The sequence below is a fragment of the Lontra canadensis genome, unplaced genomic scaffold (genome assembly GCF_010015895.1).
Source record: "Lontra canadensis isolate GAN:19392208 unplaced genomic scaffold, GSC_riverotter_1.0 scaffold97, whole genome shotgun sequence".
Classification (NCBI taxonomy): Eukaryota; Metazoa; Chordata; class Mammalia; order Carnivora; family Mustelidae; genus Lontra; species Lontra canadensis.
In genome coordinates, this window is record NW_022631091.1 from 7,771,595 (window position 1) to 7,786,666 (window position 15,072).

The 15,072-nt window shown below is 50.5% G+C and overlaps 1 protein-coding gene across 3 annotated transcripts in view; it reads left to right on the forward strand.

Moving 5' to 3' along the window:
- Positions 1-15,072, forward strand: part of FAM120B (family with sequence similarity 120B) — a 90,293-nt gene that overhangs the window by 31,423 nt on the left and 43,798 nt on the right. For all 3 annotated transcript variants that reach the window (XM_032837261.1, XM_032837263.1, XM_032837262.1), the window contains 2 exons: positions 4,999-5,171; positions 8,608-8,700. In XM_032837261.1, the coding sequence (XP_032693152.1) occupies positions 4,999-5,171; positions 8,608-8,700 (266 nt within the window). The remainder of the gene's footprint in view (positions 1-4,998; positions 5,172-8,607; positions 8,701-15,072) is intronic.

The following is a 15,072-nucleotide window of genomic DNA, read 5'->3' on the forward strand; positions in this document are numbered from 1 at the left end:
CTCCCTCCGCAGCCTCGGCCCGTCGCCCTCAGCAGCGCGGCCCGTCTCGGCCTGCGCGGCGGCTGCGCCCTGTGTGTACCTGCGTGTGTCTTCCCGGTGGTGGTGCCGGAATCCGTGCATGTCGTCTGTCCCCGCGGCGCGCGGGTGTTTGCTCGGCTCACCAGAATCCCGCCGGTCGCCTCCGGAGACGGCCTCCGGCCCGAGCTGAGGTGCGCGACGGGCTTCCCGGAAAGGGCGCGCCGTGGCCGACTCAGGCGGCTGACTGGGCGCGTCCGTCAGCCCCGTTCTGCGTCGCGAGCGTCTGTGTGCGGCTCTGGAAGGTCTTGTCCTCGCGGTGTCTGTGGCGGGTCCACTGAGGTCCCCGGCGGCTGTGCAGCTGTGCGAACGCTCGCCCGGGAGCGAGATGGGGACGGGACCGCCTGCGTCCTGACCCGCCAGCCCCATATCGCGGGTCAGGAGAAACCGCGTCAGAGCCTCAGTGCCGGTTTTCCTTCCATTTGTAAAACTAATTTGGAGATTTTTTTTTTTTTTAAGATTTATGTTTTTGTCAGAGAGAGAGGCAGAGAGAGAGAGCGCACAAGCAGAGGAGAAGCAGGGCCCCGCTGAGCAGCGAGCCCGATGAGGGACCCGATCCCGGGATGCCGGGATCATGACCTGCGCCCAAGGCAGCCGCTTCACGGATGGAGCCACCCAGGCGCCCCTGAAGAGTTTTCAGTTAACTGTGTTACAAATAGACATTTGAGTCACAAGCCAGCAGTTGAATTGGAGCCACATTCGCTGTATTTTGACCGCAGTAGGTAGGGGTGGCATGACCATGTCGTTTTGCACGAAGTGAGACCTTTCGTCCATGTATACTTAGAGCTTCGTCCGTTGAGGCATTAATAGACTAATGCATTCTGCTCTGTCCGTATCTGAATGAATTCTTTTTTTTCTTATTATAAATAGGCTCTTGAAGTTCACCCAGCCAGTTTGCAAGCGGGGGTTGTCAGGATTTTTAATTTTGTTTTCTTCTGGTCAGGAACGCGCTACTGCGCAGGGAATGCTAAGTAAACATTCATTTAAATCAAACTTACCAACGAAAGCCTTCACAGGTAAACGCGAGACGTGAGCTCGTGCACGTTACTTTCGAGACTCTGACCGGTCACGTCCTGACTGACTCAAGCCAGACAGACAGATGGTTTTTCTCCGCAGCCGTGTGCCAGGGAGATAACCGTGAGATGGCTCTGCTGAGATACGTATTTCCGCAGCGCTGGCACGGTCGCAGGAGTCTCCTCATTCGCTCGCTTCTGTTGCTGTAACGGCACAAACAGATGTGACGCTGCTGCCTTGTGACTCATGGGGTGCAGGCGGCAGCCCTCTGCTGGGCAGACCCTCCAGGTGGCCCTGCAGAAGGTCTTCAGAGTTGGCGTTCACAGAAGTGACTTCCTTCCCTGCCCCTCCGCTCCTTCCTCTGTGGGCTCAGGTCCCTCGGAAGGATCCTAGGCTCTCCTGTCCATCTGTTCACACAGTCCTTTACCAAGTTATGTGATTTGGTTTTTGAAGCTGATGTGTTCTAGATGTGATGCTAATTGGTGGCCTAGAGATGAGATGGATTGTTTAGGTCTGTGGCTCTTTGAAATATCTCAGCGCCTCTGGAGCTCTGGGGGAGGTCGAGGAGGAGCTGTCCTTGCTGGCACAGTCTTATTTATCCCCAGGAGCAAGGGTGTGTGTGTGTGTGTGTGTGTGTGTGTGTGTGTGGTGGGGAGGAGCTCCGGGCTGATCTGCCTTCTGGTCATGATCAAAATAGATTTATTTAGTTTTAGTTTTTTTAAAGATTTTATTTATTTATTTGACAGAGAGATCACAAACAGGGGAGCAGCAGAGGGAGAGGGAGAAGCAGACTCCCCGCTGAGCAGGGAGCCCAGTGCCCCAGGATCATGACCTGAGCTGAAGGCAGACGCTTAACCGAATGAGCCACGCAGGCTCCCCAAAATAGATTTCTTGTAAACTGAAATTATGAGTGGTGTCCTTTGTGTTAGGTAGGCTCAGCCCTCTTGGGTTATCACGTGTTTAAACCACTTCATCTAGAGTGAGTTTCCCCATGGAGGAGAACTAATCTAAATGATCCTTCAAAGAAATTCACATCTTCTGGCTTAAGATGATGAAATCTATCAACCGAGAAGTAAATCTTTTGGGCCCTACTTAGGACGAGAACCAGCCTTATAAATAGGGCCATTATGTAGGCTCATCAGGGTCCCATGCAGCCTAGCAAGTGCTGCACGTGACATCAAAGGACCACAGCCCCGGGATATGTTGTCCCGTATTGGAGACAAAGATCCTTGGTTTCCGGAGAAGGCTGCGGAGGTGTCTTGTCTCCTATACTGATATGCAAACAGGTGTTCAGTACCTAGTTTTTGACCAAATAAATTATTAATTGAATTTAGGATTAATATTCTCTGATTGAATTAGAGATTTTTGAGGACATGGTTTTTCAAACTGGTGGTTTTCTGTAATCTCTTTTATCATTAGACCTCAAGAACCAATTTCTTTATCATTGCGAGTTTTTCTTTTCTTATCTGTGTAAATGATTTCTTGGCTGTTCTGTGGAAGAATATAGAATGGTATTCAAACTCTGCCTGTGTCCGAACCACCTGGAGGGCACGTTATAGCAGATGCTGCTCCCTGACCCCTGGAGTTAGATTAGTAGGCCCGGGGTGCGGCCCGAGAATTTGCAATTCTTTTTTCTTTTTCTTAGGATGTAGCGTGTGCGTGCGGGTGCTCGCGCGCGCACACACGTGAATGAGAACAAAAGGGGGGGGCAGAGGGAGAGAATATTCAAGCAGACTCCCCGCTGAGCATGGAGCCCAGTGTGGGCTTAGTGCAGGGCTCACTTCCACACCCCATGAGATCACGACTGGAGCTGAAACCAAGAGTTGGATGTCCCACCGACTCAGCCACCCAGGTGCTCCACGAATTTGCAATTATAACAAATTCCCAGGTGACATCAAGGCCAGAGTGACAGCCGCCGGCATGGCACTGTTTGTTCAGGACATCTCGTGTGTATTGCTGCCACAAATACTTGACTCTCAGTATGTCCCGTGAATCTCATTTTTTCTGTTTTAAAGTCTACGTGTGAGCAAATGAAATGCAAGGTACAGTGTTTTCACTGACGGTCCCCACACACTCTGCTGGGGACTTGGCCTCTCAGCTGTGTGCATAAATGTTGTGTATGCATCGAGGAAAGGACTAGAAGCTATATTTTCAAAACACAGCTCTACGTGAGTGGTGGGATTGTAAATGTTACTCTTTTCTTATGCCTTTATTTTCCTTAGTTTTTTACAATGCATGACTTTTAGAGTTAGAAAAAATGTTTTTCAACTATTGAAATAGCTGTGATAATGGGATGTTCCTCACTTATCTCCCATCAGGGCTTGGCAAACGTCTGTATTTTAGGTTTTGGGGGCATCATGGTCTCTGTTCAGGACATCTCGTGTGTATTGCTGCCATGGCCTGGCTCTGCACTTGGGCAGCGTGGGACCACAGACAGCACCCAGGGGAGTAAGTGTGGTGCCGTTGTGGTGACACTTTATTTAGGGACATTGAAATTGGCATTTCCTTTGATTTTCTTGCATTGTGAAATACTATTTTTCTTTTGATTTTTTTTTTTTTAATCTATTAAACATGTGAAAACTATTCTGAGTTTATGGTCCTACAAAAACAGGCGGTGAGCTGGATTTGGCCCATGGGCTACAGTTTGCTGACCCTACAAGATGATTTTCTGAAAAGTATGTTTCTAAGAAGTCATGGCTGACTCAATAATCTTGGAATAATACCTCTGTCTTACTAACTGGTGCCATACTTAGTTTTTTGCCAATTGTCTTCACTATTTTCTTTCTTTCAAGAGAAGAATAATTTTTTTTCTTTCCAAAATAAATAATGAACAATTTTTTTGAGGTAGCACTTCAGCCGTTTCAGGAATGCAGGTGACTTTGCTGGGTTGTTCCACTTCCGGTGGTGGGAGATAATGGCCAAGAGTAGTAAATGATACTGTGAGAAATGGAAGAAAGAGGAGAGCTTCTTCATCGAGTCCTTCAATTCTGGACCATTTGGGTCCTAGGTTTTGTTTCCGTCGTGGACGTGGGACATTTAGACCTCAGCTGCCCTGGCTCTTGAGGTGCGGTGTTGTAGCTTCATGACCCGACTAAGTCACAGCCACTGTGTGTAGCGGGGCCTGGCTCGGCCTGGGACCTGCGTGTGTTTGCAGATGCCGGCAAGACCCCCGCTCTTCTCCAGATGCCTGGAGCCATTTGTTGTGATTTAAGAAATGAGTAAGGGTTGTTTTTTTAGACTTAAATAACTTAAATGCTACAGCATTGTTGCTGTTGTTTGATAGTTTTAGGGCCATGTTTTCTGAGGCGTGGGGCCCACGGATGCCCCGCACCCAAGCCTCCAGGTTGCTTAGAGCAGACTCCGGCATCATACCTGGTAAAGCAGGCTTTCTGCACACAGAACCCAGGAAGATGGTGTTTTTTACAGTCTCTGCAGTGGATTCTTTTTACCTTGAAGTTTGAAAACTGCTGGTCTGGAGGAATCAGAGCAAGCTGACAGGATAAGCTGGTGGTCTTTGCACCAGCAACACACCACGGCTGCGTTCTTTCCCACACTCGGAGACCGGGCCTTCTAAACATACTCTGGAAAGCATTCTTAATAATGCAGGCAACAGCACCGTAGGAAAGAAGCCCTAGTTTCCCCCAAAACATAGTCCTAGAACAGGAGTGTTCTCCGTGAAGTGCAGACCTGCTGGCCTTGAGTGTTTGTTTCTTCCCCCCAGGTCGTTTGTTCCTGCTCACTCTCTCGTCCCTTAACCTCAAAGCCCAAGGATGTCAGAAAGGGCAGAGGTTAGGGTCTTTTATTCTTTTATTGGAGTTCTACAAGAAGCATGTTTATAACTTGCTGGTGCAAAGAATAATGGTAAATGGGCTTCTTCTTCTTCTTCTTTTTTTTTTTTTTTTAAACTAGGGGGCACACCTAATTTGAAGTCACTGTGGCTGAACCAGGAGCCAGGAGTACAGGGCCGGCGCTTGGACGCCCTCCTCGGCTGTTTCGACCTCTCCTCCTCCAGAGAAGAGCTGCAGGCGGTGGAAAACCCCTTCAAGGCGCTGTGTTGCCTCTTGATCTACCTCTTCGTGCAGGTACCTGCAGCCCTTGTCCAGGTGCTGCACCGGCGCCTCACGCCTGCCCTCACCTGTGTGCGGTGTGGCGCTCGGGGGCCTGGTCGTGGGCCCATCCCCGTGTCCTCCTGCCCAGGACCTGCCCCTCGCAGCTGTCGAACTGGGACAGGCTCCCTGTCCACACTTGCTGGACGCCTGTCTGTCGGAAGAGGAGGCTCGTGACGCACGTCTGTGTGGCAGAAGCGTGCTCTGAGCCGTGCGCTGCCTGCCCTGGTGCCGCCGGCGTCCGGGGGCTGCTCCTGCCAGGGCCCCGGCGTTGTGGTGAGGAGGCCGGTGCCTTCCGTGGTCATTGCTCTCGGGGTGTTTACTGAGCATTTCCCTTCACTCCCCAGTCTAGGGCAAGGCAGTGGGTGCCTCCTGAGGTTATTGGGGCATTGCGTTGTGGGAAGCATGAGGTGTGTTTCGCAGATGTGCCCAGTAAAATGTCCGCGGGGGCCGTCATTGTCGCGGTCTGTGTCTTCCTTGCCTGTCTAAACCGGGGGTTGTAGGCCTCACGTGACAAAAGCTGTGCGAGGCCCTAACTGCTGTCCCTCAACAAGTTAGGCACTTTCGGTTTCATTAGTTTTCCACCTCGGTTACGTGTGAAAATTACAAAGGCCCACGAGAGTGTTTGTCTGTGTAGTAGTTGTCCATGCGCGGGGCAGTGTTTGGCCACCTCCGGCAGAGAGGGGCCGGACCACTCCTCTTCCAGCCCCTTTCCTCCCACTTCCTTTCCTTCACTCTTATTATTTTTTAAATGATTTTGTCTCACATTTGTCACAACAATAAAAAAAAAAGTCCTTTGCATTCACGTCTCTCTTTCTTCAGCCCGTCTAGACCTCCTGTCCTCTCGATGCTTTTGAACTGTCCTGCCTTCTACTCTGGCCTCTCTCTCTGGTGGATCTTGGCGCTCCTTTGGCATAAACGCCAAATTTTCATTTGCCTGGAATAGAGATATACGTGACTGTTTTTCAGACCTGAGTTCACTTCATGAAGTATTGGTTGTCTAAGAAACTCACTCTCATCGTGGAATTAATTTCAAGGAGCTTCATACCGATCGATCTTTTCCATTTCTAAATTGTCCTTTTCTTTCAGCCCTGCCCGTCTGTAGCTAGTTCTGCGTTTTGCATTTTGTAAAAATGTGGCTAAATGACTCCAAGGTTTTATTGCTTCATGATGGTTTCGCATAGCCGCAGTGTAAACTTCAGCTTAGGCTTCACTGTTTTGAGGAGAACATTTCGTTACTGGTACCAGACTTAGCAACATAATTGAATAGAAGATGGATTTTTAAGTGTAAAACTGCCTTTCTTTTGATATCATTTACTAAACACTCAAGCACGTATCAGTCAGTATTTTCTATCCATTGTGGCTGAGAGAGGCCATCGCGTGGGTTGGGAATGGTGGGTAACCTGGAGCTGACGTTTCTCCTCCAGAAAAACACGTGTGTTTTCTTCTCCATGTTGTCTGTGCACACGAACAGCCATTCCTTGAACACACATTTTGACTTAGTCTTTCAGTCAGAGGGTTGTACCTGCTGACAGTCACTCCTCACTCCTCACGGCTCTGCGCTTGTCACTGGTGCAGGTGACTGTGTCCAAACCTCAGAACAGCAGCTTCCCGCAGACGTCAGTAATGATGACCTTCACTAAGAATCTCTGGTGTGAGTCAGCACCGGGCAGACTTAAAGAGCATATTTGAATTGGAGCTTTTGAAACTGAAAAACAGTGAATGGACACATCAGTGACCTCTCTGAGATGAAAAAGGCACTGTAATATTACTCACAGGGTGAATTTCTCTTAGGGTTTCATAGGGCTAAAAAGGTAAATTTACAAAAGTATACTTTTCTGTGATTACGCTTAAGTTAGACGTTCTGTCGTGCGACGTGGGGAACAGAACCTGTGGAGAGAGGACGTGCTCTCCTAGGCTCCAGGTCAACAATAACACTTTTTATTGAGGGCTGATCTGAGAACTTTCTCAGGAAGGGTGAGTTTGTATCAGAGCGAGCTACGTAGTTTTTATAATCTCTAGTTGAGCAGGTGCTTAAAAGAGTAATGTCCATTCTGTGAAATGCTCAACGAGCCCGTGTCCCTCGCCTCTGTGGTTTCGAACTGTCCCCGCGGAGGTGGGTCACCTGTGAGAGTGACGGTCTGTTGGATGCCTCTCTCTTCTCTAAGTTGGTGCTTTAAAATCACCCTTCTTCCAGAGTTGCTAATGGCAAGAAGTAGAATTACATTCCCACAAAACCAGTCTACACAGAGAGCGATGGGGCTTTAATGGGATTAAAAAACGTGTTCTCTGCTTGGTCTGGCTTCCGTAGACTGGGGTCTTTTTCTCTTGGTCATGAGTACTACACATCTGTGGACTTGTTTGTTATTCCCTGAAATAGTTCCAGCTATCCTTTATACAAAGGCAATAAGTACGTCAGAATGGCACAGGGCAGGTGGTGACAGGGTTGCTGCCTTGCGCCGGGTGGAGGTGACCAACGCCAGAAATAATTTGCTTTTCCTGGAGAGGGCAGCAGGTCCTGGCTGGGGAGAGTAGGAGTCCCTGGAAAACTGTCTTTGTGGATTATGATGGGGTCATTTTTATCAGGAGTAAACATTAGCCACTTTTATCCCTGAGAAGAATCAGAATTCTTACCCTTGGGTTTGCGGTTGTCATCCTGATTTTTTTTTCCTTTCAAGCCTCTACTCGCCACAGAAAGTGTTCCTCTGTAGAAAGAGGTTCTCGTATTCTTAGGACGGCGGTGGAAATGCTGAGCAAGGGAACTGCAGAGCTTTTCTCTGCTGGCAGCATTTGGTGGCTGATCCGGAAAAGTCACCACCCGGTAACCTGGGAGGAGGTGGCCCCTGGAGCAGCCGCTGTCCATGGTACTCCCAGGCCCTGTCATTCCCATCGTTTTCTCGAGACCCAGAGTTTCCCCATCTGTCTCTCCAAATCCCTGCCCTCCTTGTTCTTGCTCACATTTTGGTTGGACTCCTTGATTCCACAGAAGAGCAGAGGGTCTCACATGTGGGGGTCCTGAGATCTGAGTCTGCAGGTTTCACCAGGGCTGGCAAAGGTGGAAGTTTATCCCAGCTTTGATCATCCGAGGTCAGGCTGCAAACCCCTGAGTTGCCAGCTCTGGGATCTGGTGCCCAGAGCAGTCACTTGTGTTGCTGTAAGACTTGGGTTTGGTTGTGACTCATAGCCCCTCCCAGGAATTCTAGAGCTTCCCCCCTTGCTGTGGAGCAACCAGGGCCCTGTCCAGCTTGGCCCTGGCCATTATGGGCTGTGGGCTCTGGACAAAGAGGCCACTGACCTCCGCCTCTGCCTCGTCCCCTGCCCCGTGTGGGCCTGTGTTCAGTCGTTGGACCCGTGTGCAGAACGTCGTGTTTTTCCCAGAGTTCATGCTGCTTCTCTTTCTTCTCCCTTTCAGGTGGACACTCTTTGCCTGGAGGATCTGCATGCTTTCATTGCTCAGGCCTTGTGCCTGCAAGGAAAGTCAACGGTGCAGCTTGTGGACCTACAGGTACTGGCCTGACACACTGTCACGGTTCTGGCAACCCCTGCCTGACCAGAGGGTCCTTGCTCTTGCCAGCCTTTTCTTCTGTTGTGGCTTCTAAGTTTTGGTTGGTGAGAAGATAAGACAGCGTATGTAATTGAGGTGTTCTTACGCTGTGGTTGGCTTCATCTGTCACACAGCGGAGCCCAGGGTCTTGCCAGGTTATTGAAACTCTTGCAGAGCCGTATCAGATGGCGCCCTGTGTTTCTGGAGAGTGGCCCTCTAGACCTCAGTCTCTGCTGAGTCACGTGCCCACAAGAGCCCTCATCCCAGCACTGAACGACAGAACTGTGTCGTTCTTAATCCTGTCTCAGAATTGTAGTAACGTGAGCAGAATAGTCGGTGTGAGCCCTTATAACCCTCGCTAACTTTAGGAAACTAAGACGCCTTTTTCTGATGTTCGTGATTTTGGCCCATACACATCCTGTCCTGCCTGTTTTGTCTGTGGGCCTCATCTTCCAGACGTTGGTGACCGCTCTTTGGGGCTGGGCCACGTCCCACCCGCTGTGTGTCCTCTCCCAGAGGCTTGCCTGTGGAGTGTTCCGTAATGGAGATTACGCGCCTATGTTACTTTTATTCAGATGTTGCCGCTCATGGGTGTTTATGCCTTGAATTTCATGAGCGAGCCATTGGCAGCTGAGCCGGGCTCCTCTGCGCTGTGGCCACCCGTTTCCTAGAGGAAAACCCAAGGTCAGGTCACTTGTTTGTGGAAACTGAAGACTTTGCTTTATAAATGCTATTGGATAATAATGGTAATGAGTTTTATCCACAGATTCTAGTTAATTGAATTAGTTTTCACCGGTCTTTATAGTGAAAAAAAAAATTTTCATTTATAAACAGCTTCCGATCCAATCTCAGAGCTCCTCCGTGTCCCGTTTACTCCGTGAACTGATTCTTGTAGCAGCCCAGTTAAATCCAGTGCAGGTGGTGTGTGTGTGAACGGAGTCATTTCGTTAGTCAAGAAAGTTATTTTCAGAAGTGGATTTTTTTCCTCCTTTTGGCAAGACACAATTTTAAAAAGTGAATTTGGGGTTATTGCTAGGCTAATGCTAATTCTCTTTTTTTTTTTTTTTAAGATTTTATTTATTTATTCGACAGACAGAGATCACAAGTAGGCAGAGAGGCAGGCAGAGAGAGAGAGGAGGAAGCAGGCTCCCCGCAGAGCAGAGAGCCCGATGTGGGGCTCAATCCCAGGACCCTGGGATCATGACCTGAGCCGAAGGCAGAGGCTTTAACCCACTGAGCCACCCAGGCGCCCCTAATTCTTTTTTAATTGAGGTGTAATTGGCGCACGTTATGTGAGTCCGAGGCGCTCCACATAGTGATTCGTGTCTGTATGTATTGTGAACTGAGCCACAGCCAGTCTAGCTAGTACCTGTCGGAAGGACAGTGACGGGATGTTTTTCCTTGTGATGTGAGCTCCAGATTTATGCTCTTAGCGACTTCCAGGTATGCAACACGGTATTACCCCTGTGCTTTCACGCTGTGCACCGTGGCCGTGGCTTACTCATGTTAGCACTGGCCCTCTGTGCCTTCTCCAGTGCCCTCAAGGTCCATCCACACGACCACAACTGGCAAGATTTCACTCTCTTTTCTTACGGCTGGTAATTCTGCACTGTTGTATACGTCACATTCTTTAAATGTGTTCGTCAGTTGATGGACACTGAGGGTGTTTTCATATCCTGTCTGCTGGGAGTAAGGCTGCCTCGAACGTGGGCTCACGTCTGTCAGAAGACAGTGACGTAACTTCCTTCAGATACAGCCCAGAAGGGGGATTGCTGGATGGTAGTTCCATTTTTAGTGTTTTGAGGAGCCTCCGTGCTGTTTCCGGAGTAGCTGCACCAGTTTGCATTCCCGCCAGTAGAGCAGGAGGGCTCCCCTTTCTCCGCATCCTGGCCACACTTACCCTTTGCCTTTTTGATGACGCCCTTCTAAATCAATGTGGGAATTAACTGACCATGTATGCAGGGTTTGCTTTTGAGCTCTCTATTCTGTCCCATTGATTTTTGGGTCTGTTTTTATTCTAATACCGTACTGTGCTGATGACTGTGGCTTTGTAATCTAGTTTGGAAATCAGGGAGCTTGATGCCTCCAGCTCTGTCCTTCCTCAGGACTCTCTGGCTATTCCGAGCCTTTGTGGTTCTGTACACGTTAGGGTTCTGTCCACTATGAGAAGTGCCCTAAGAGTCCTACAGAGATCACACTGAAGCTGTAGATGGCTTTGGATAGTTAGGACAGTTCTTTCATCAGTGTCTTATAGTTTTCATGGTGCAGGTTTTTCACCTTCCTGGTCAAATGTACTCCTACATATCGTATTCTTTTTGATGTGATTATGAATGGAATTGTTCTCTTAATTGCTCTGGTTTCCTTATTAGCGTATAGAAATGCAACAGATTGGGGCCCTGGGTGACTCAGTCAGTTAGGCGTCTGCCTGTGGCCCAGGTCATGATCCTTGGGTCCTGGGATCGAGTCCTGCGTCAGGCTCCTGGCTCAGCGGGGAGCCTGTTTCTCCCTCTGCTGCTGCTCCCTCTCTTGTGCTCTGTCTCTGATAAATAAACTCTCTAAAATAATAATAATTTTTTAAAAACTTTAAAAATGCAACAGATTTCGTGTGTTGATGTATCCTGCAACTTTATTGGATTTATTTATTAGTTCTAACCATTTTTTTGGTGGAGTTTTAAGGGTTTTCTACATACAGTACCTTGTTATTTGAAGATAGCGACAGTTTTACTTCTTCCTTTCAGCTTGGATGCCTTTTATTTCTTTTCCCTGCCTGATTGCTGTGGCTGGGACTTCCAGTGCTGTGTTGAGTAGACGTGGCGAGAGTGGACATCCTTTCATGTTCCTGATCTCCAAGGAAAAGCTCTCAGCCTTTCAGCACTGAGGATGATGGTGGCCGCTTGCATTGAGTACGAGCAACACCAATTTTAAAAAGTGGATTTTCAGTTATTAGTAGGTTAATAAAGTTGTTAATACTAGGTTATAGCCCCAGCTGCCTCTAGAAGATAGGAGGTATTGGCGTTGTCACCCTACTACTGCTGGGCCAGATGGGTGCCTGCTCTCAGAGGCCCTTGGCTTCCCCCTGCCCCACCCCGCCTCGAGCAGGGCGGTAACTTTAACTCCCCATCCGTGATTTTTCGGCAGAGCCTAGCCTTCCTAGTCTCTCTGCTCAGCAGTTTCTCTGCTGTGCTGGGTCCCCCTCCTGGCTCTGACTCCAGCCTCCTTCCTGATGGAAGGCTCCCTGTGTTTAGAATGTTCCGGATTTCTCTCTTCTGTGCCAGGAATTAGGGGAGCACTGTCTGAGCGCCCTGGCGGCGTCTTCAGAGCTACCTGGTCTGGTGCTTATTACCACTCGTCGGAGAGCGCGGGTCGTCTTTGATGGGGGATAAAAAGAAAGAAATAGGAGTTGATGGAAGGAGGATGCTGTTCTGAAATTCAAGCTGTACCCCCAGAAAGTGACATGTTGTAAGCATCACATTTCGTTGCCGCTGTGAGGGTGTCTCAGGATCTGTTGGACAAACAGTTCTTGGAGGGCCCTCGCTGTGGTGGTGTCGTCGTGCACCGTGAGTCGGACCTCACACCAGCACCGCTGGCACGGTGCGCACGCGGGAGCACAGTTTGGTCCGTGGTGGACAGGGAGTCTCAGACGGGGGCTCTGCGCGCGGTCCTGGAGTGTGAGGGGTAGTCCGTGTCCGTGCCCGCACCAGCTTCTGGGTGGACCATCCCCCAGGGCCTCAGGCAAGACCTGACTTTATTACGGTCTCGCTTGTTCCAGGCACACAGCCGCCTGAGTGGCGCCTTCACTGGGACCGTGGTTCCCACCAGCCGAACGGGCGCTCGCAGTGAGGGTCCCTCATCCTGGCTCGTCCACACCACATTCTTCATCCCTTTCTGGCAGGGTCTCTGTTGTGTGAGCGGGAACAGCCGCCCTTAACCTCCAAGGCGCTAGTAGCCTCTGAGCCGTCGGGAACTCCTGGTGTGGCATGTAGGTTTTCAGCTTCCGTAGTTTAATCACTGAAGACGAGAAACTGTAGAAAGGATTTGGAAGACTTTACTTAGCGTGGCTGTAGGGTTCACGGCAGGCGCCGGGTGGCATCTCTCGCCCTGGGGCTTCCGGTGAGGCCTGGAGGCCACGCCCTCTGCCCTCCTTGGGCCTTTGCTGTGCTGACTGGCCCCTCCCTCTGTCTTCGTGTTCACCTTCATCCTTTGTTTTAAACTTGGTCTCTTGGACTGGCTCTGTCCTCTCGTGGATAGAGTCCAGTGTCCCTCCCCTGGAAAACACCGAACACTTCCGCAGTGGGCACGTCCAGCCCGTCTTGCCCTTCGGAGGACGCTCTCTGCGGGACGGAGCACGTCTCTGGGTCTGCGCTGCCCCCTCACCTTCGGCCCCATAGCGCAGTCGTGCCTGTGTGACACGCGGTCGCTGAAGCAAAGGTTAGGGAACACTCGGCTGCCAGCCCCACCGCGCACTGGGTCTTGTGCTGCGTTCACTCCCCTTCTGAGCCCGTGGCACGCCCTTTGCTTGTCTTTGTTAAGAAACCGTGGCGGGACTTCTTCCAGAGAGACGTGCGGGCCTCACTCTGGCACCCGGCTTGGTCGTTGGGGAGTGCGGCCCAAGGCAGGCTTTCGTGATGGGGACCTCGGTGGGAAAGCTGCGGGTCTTGCGTGGCGTTTTCACGATCTTCCTCTTCTGCTAGATGAAGGCCCGCCTGGAGGGAGAGACAGAGCTCTTCCCCGTTTGCTTTCAGCGCCCATCACTCTGCCGACATGACTAGAGCCTGCTTGACTGAGCAGAGTGGTTGTGAGGTGCGGCCCTTGGGGCGACACCCCCTTTGCAGAGCCCCCTGTGCCTCTGCCCCCCCTCCCTGGAGCTCCTAGCAGAGCCAGAGAGGCAGCTGTGGCATGTGGTCTGCCCTGGGCCCCCCTCTGGGTAGCTGGTGACTTGTAACTTAACCGCTGTGGCTCGTAGTCTCTGACGGGCAAGCCAGAGTCATGGAAACCACAGCTCCTGTACACCCGTGGGCATGGGTGATCGTGGAATGGTCTTGGATTCACGTGCTTAGCTCCTGGCCTGAAAAGCAAAGCTAGGACCCTTCAACTTACAGCATCAAAGCAAAGAGCAGAGGGTAGAGCAGAGGTGGCAGAGAAGGAGGGTGTGGGAGAGAGGGCTCTGTGCCCATCCCGTTTCTGCCGCCTCCGCTGGGAAGGCAAACACCACACCGTTTCCTGTCTCCCTCGGCTCCTACCTGGGGCCTCGTTCATGTGGAGTTGAATGCATGTGTTTGTTTTTGTGAAGCTCTTAAGTGTGTCTCAGATTTTCCGAGACTGAAATGTGATAAGCCAAAGCTCATGGGAGACTTCCGTCTGGATGTTTACATCTGAGTGTGGAGACGGGGTCGGGTTGAGCGTCAGGACTCACCAAGGGTGGCCGGCCAAAGAAATGTCCTTCTAGAACTGGCCTTCTAGACTGTTCTTGCTGGAGGAGGTCTTCGTCACTCATACTTGGCTCGTGGTGTATGGGAGAGATGGGTTTCTCTGCCTCAACTGTCGGCTCTGGAAGGCTGGGAAGTGTCCTTGTTTGTAACCCTCAGCAGCTGGCTTACACAGTGCCAGCAAACGCTTGGGAAGTGCTTCGTGGTGGCGACTAGGGTTTTGTGGAGCTTGTCTGCGACGTGTGATCTTATCTCAGTGTTTTCTGTATTTTAATCGGAGGCCGTGTGGTCTTGCTGGAGCACTGTCTGGTATTTAACCAGAAGAATATGAGTAAAGGAATAACAGTATTTTAGCATTTATGCAGGAGGTTTTCTGAGTTGAATCTTTGACTTTATCCTTTTATCTCGTGCCTAGTTCTTCTGAGAAAAGTTTGCAAGTAGTGTTTTATTTATTTTATTTATTTTATTTTTTAAAAGATTTTATTTATTTTTTTGTCAGAGAGAGCGCGTGAGAGTGAGCACAGGCAGATAGAGTGGCAGCAGAGGCAGAGCGAGAAGCAGGCTCCCCGCTGAGCAAGGAGCCCCATGTGGGACTCGATCCCAGGACTCTGGGATCATGACCTGAGCCGAAGGCAGCCGCTTAACCAACTGAGCCACCCAGGCGTCCCACAAGTAGTGTTTTAAACGATAGCAGGTGCCAGACCACACACTCACAGAGGAGAGAATCCCCAAAGACGAGGGCCTTGATGTGTCTGTTCAGGAAACGCAAGCCCCCTTGGAGGGAGCCCAGGGCAGGATCCTGCTGCACACCTGGGAGGGGAGCAGGGTGGGCCAGGATTGTGGGGAAACACACACACACTGACCCCCGTCGGAACCACCGTGCCTCTCACTGGGTAACTCCTGAACA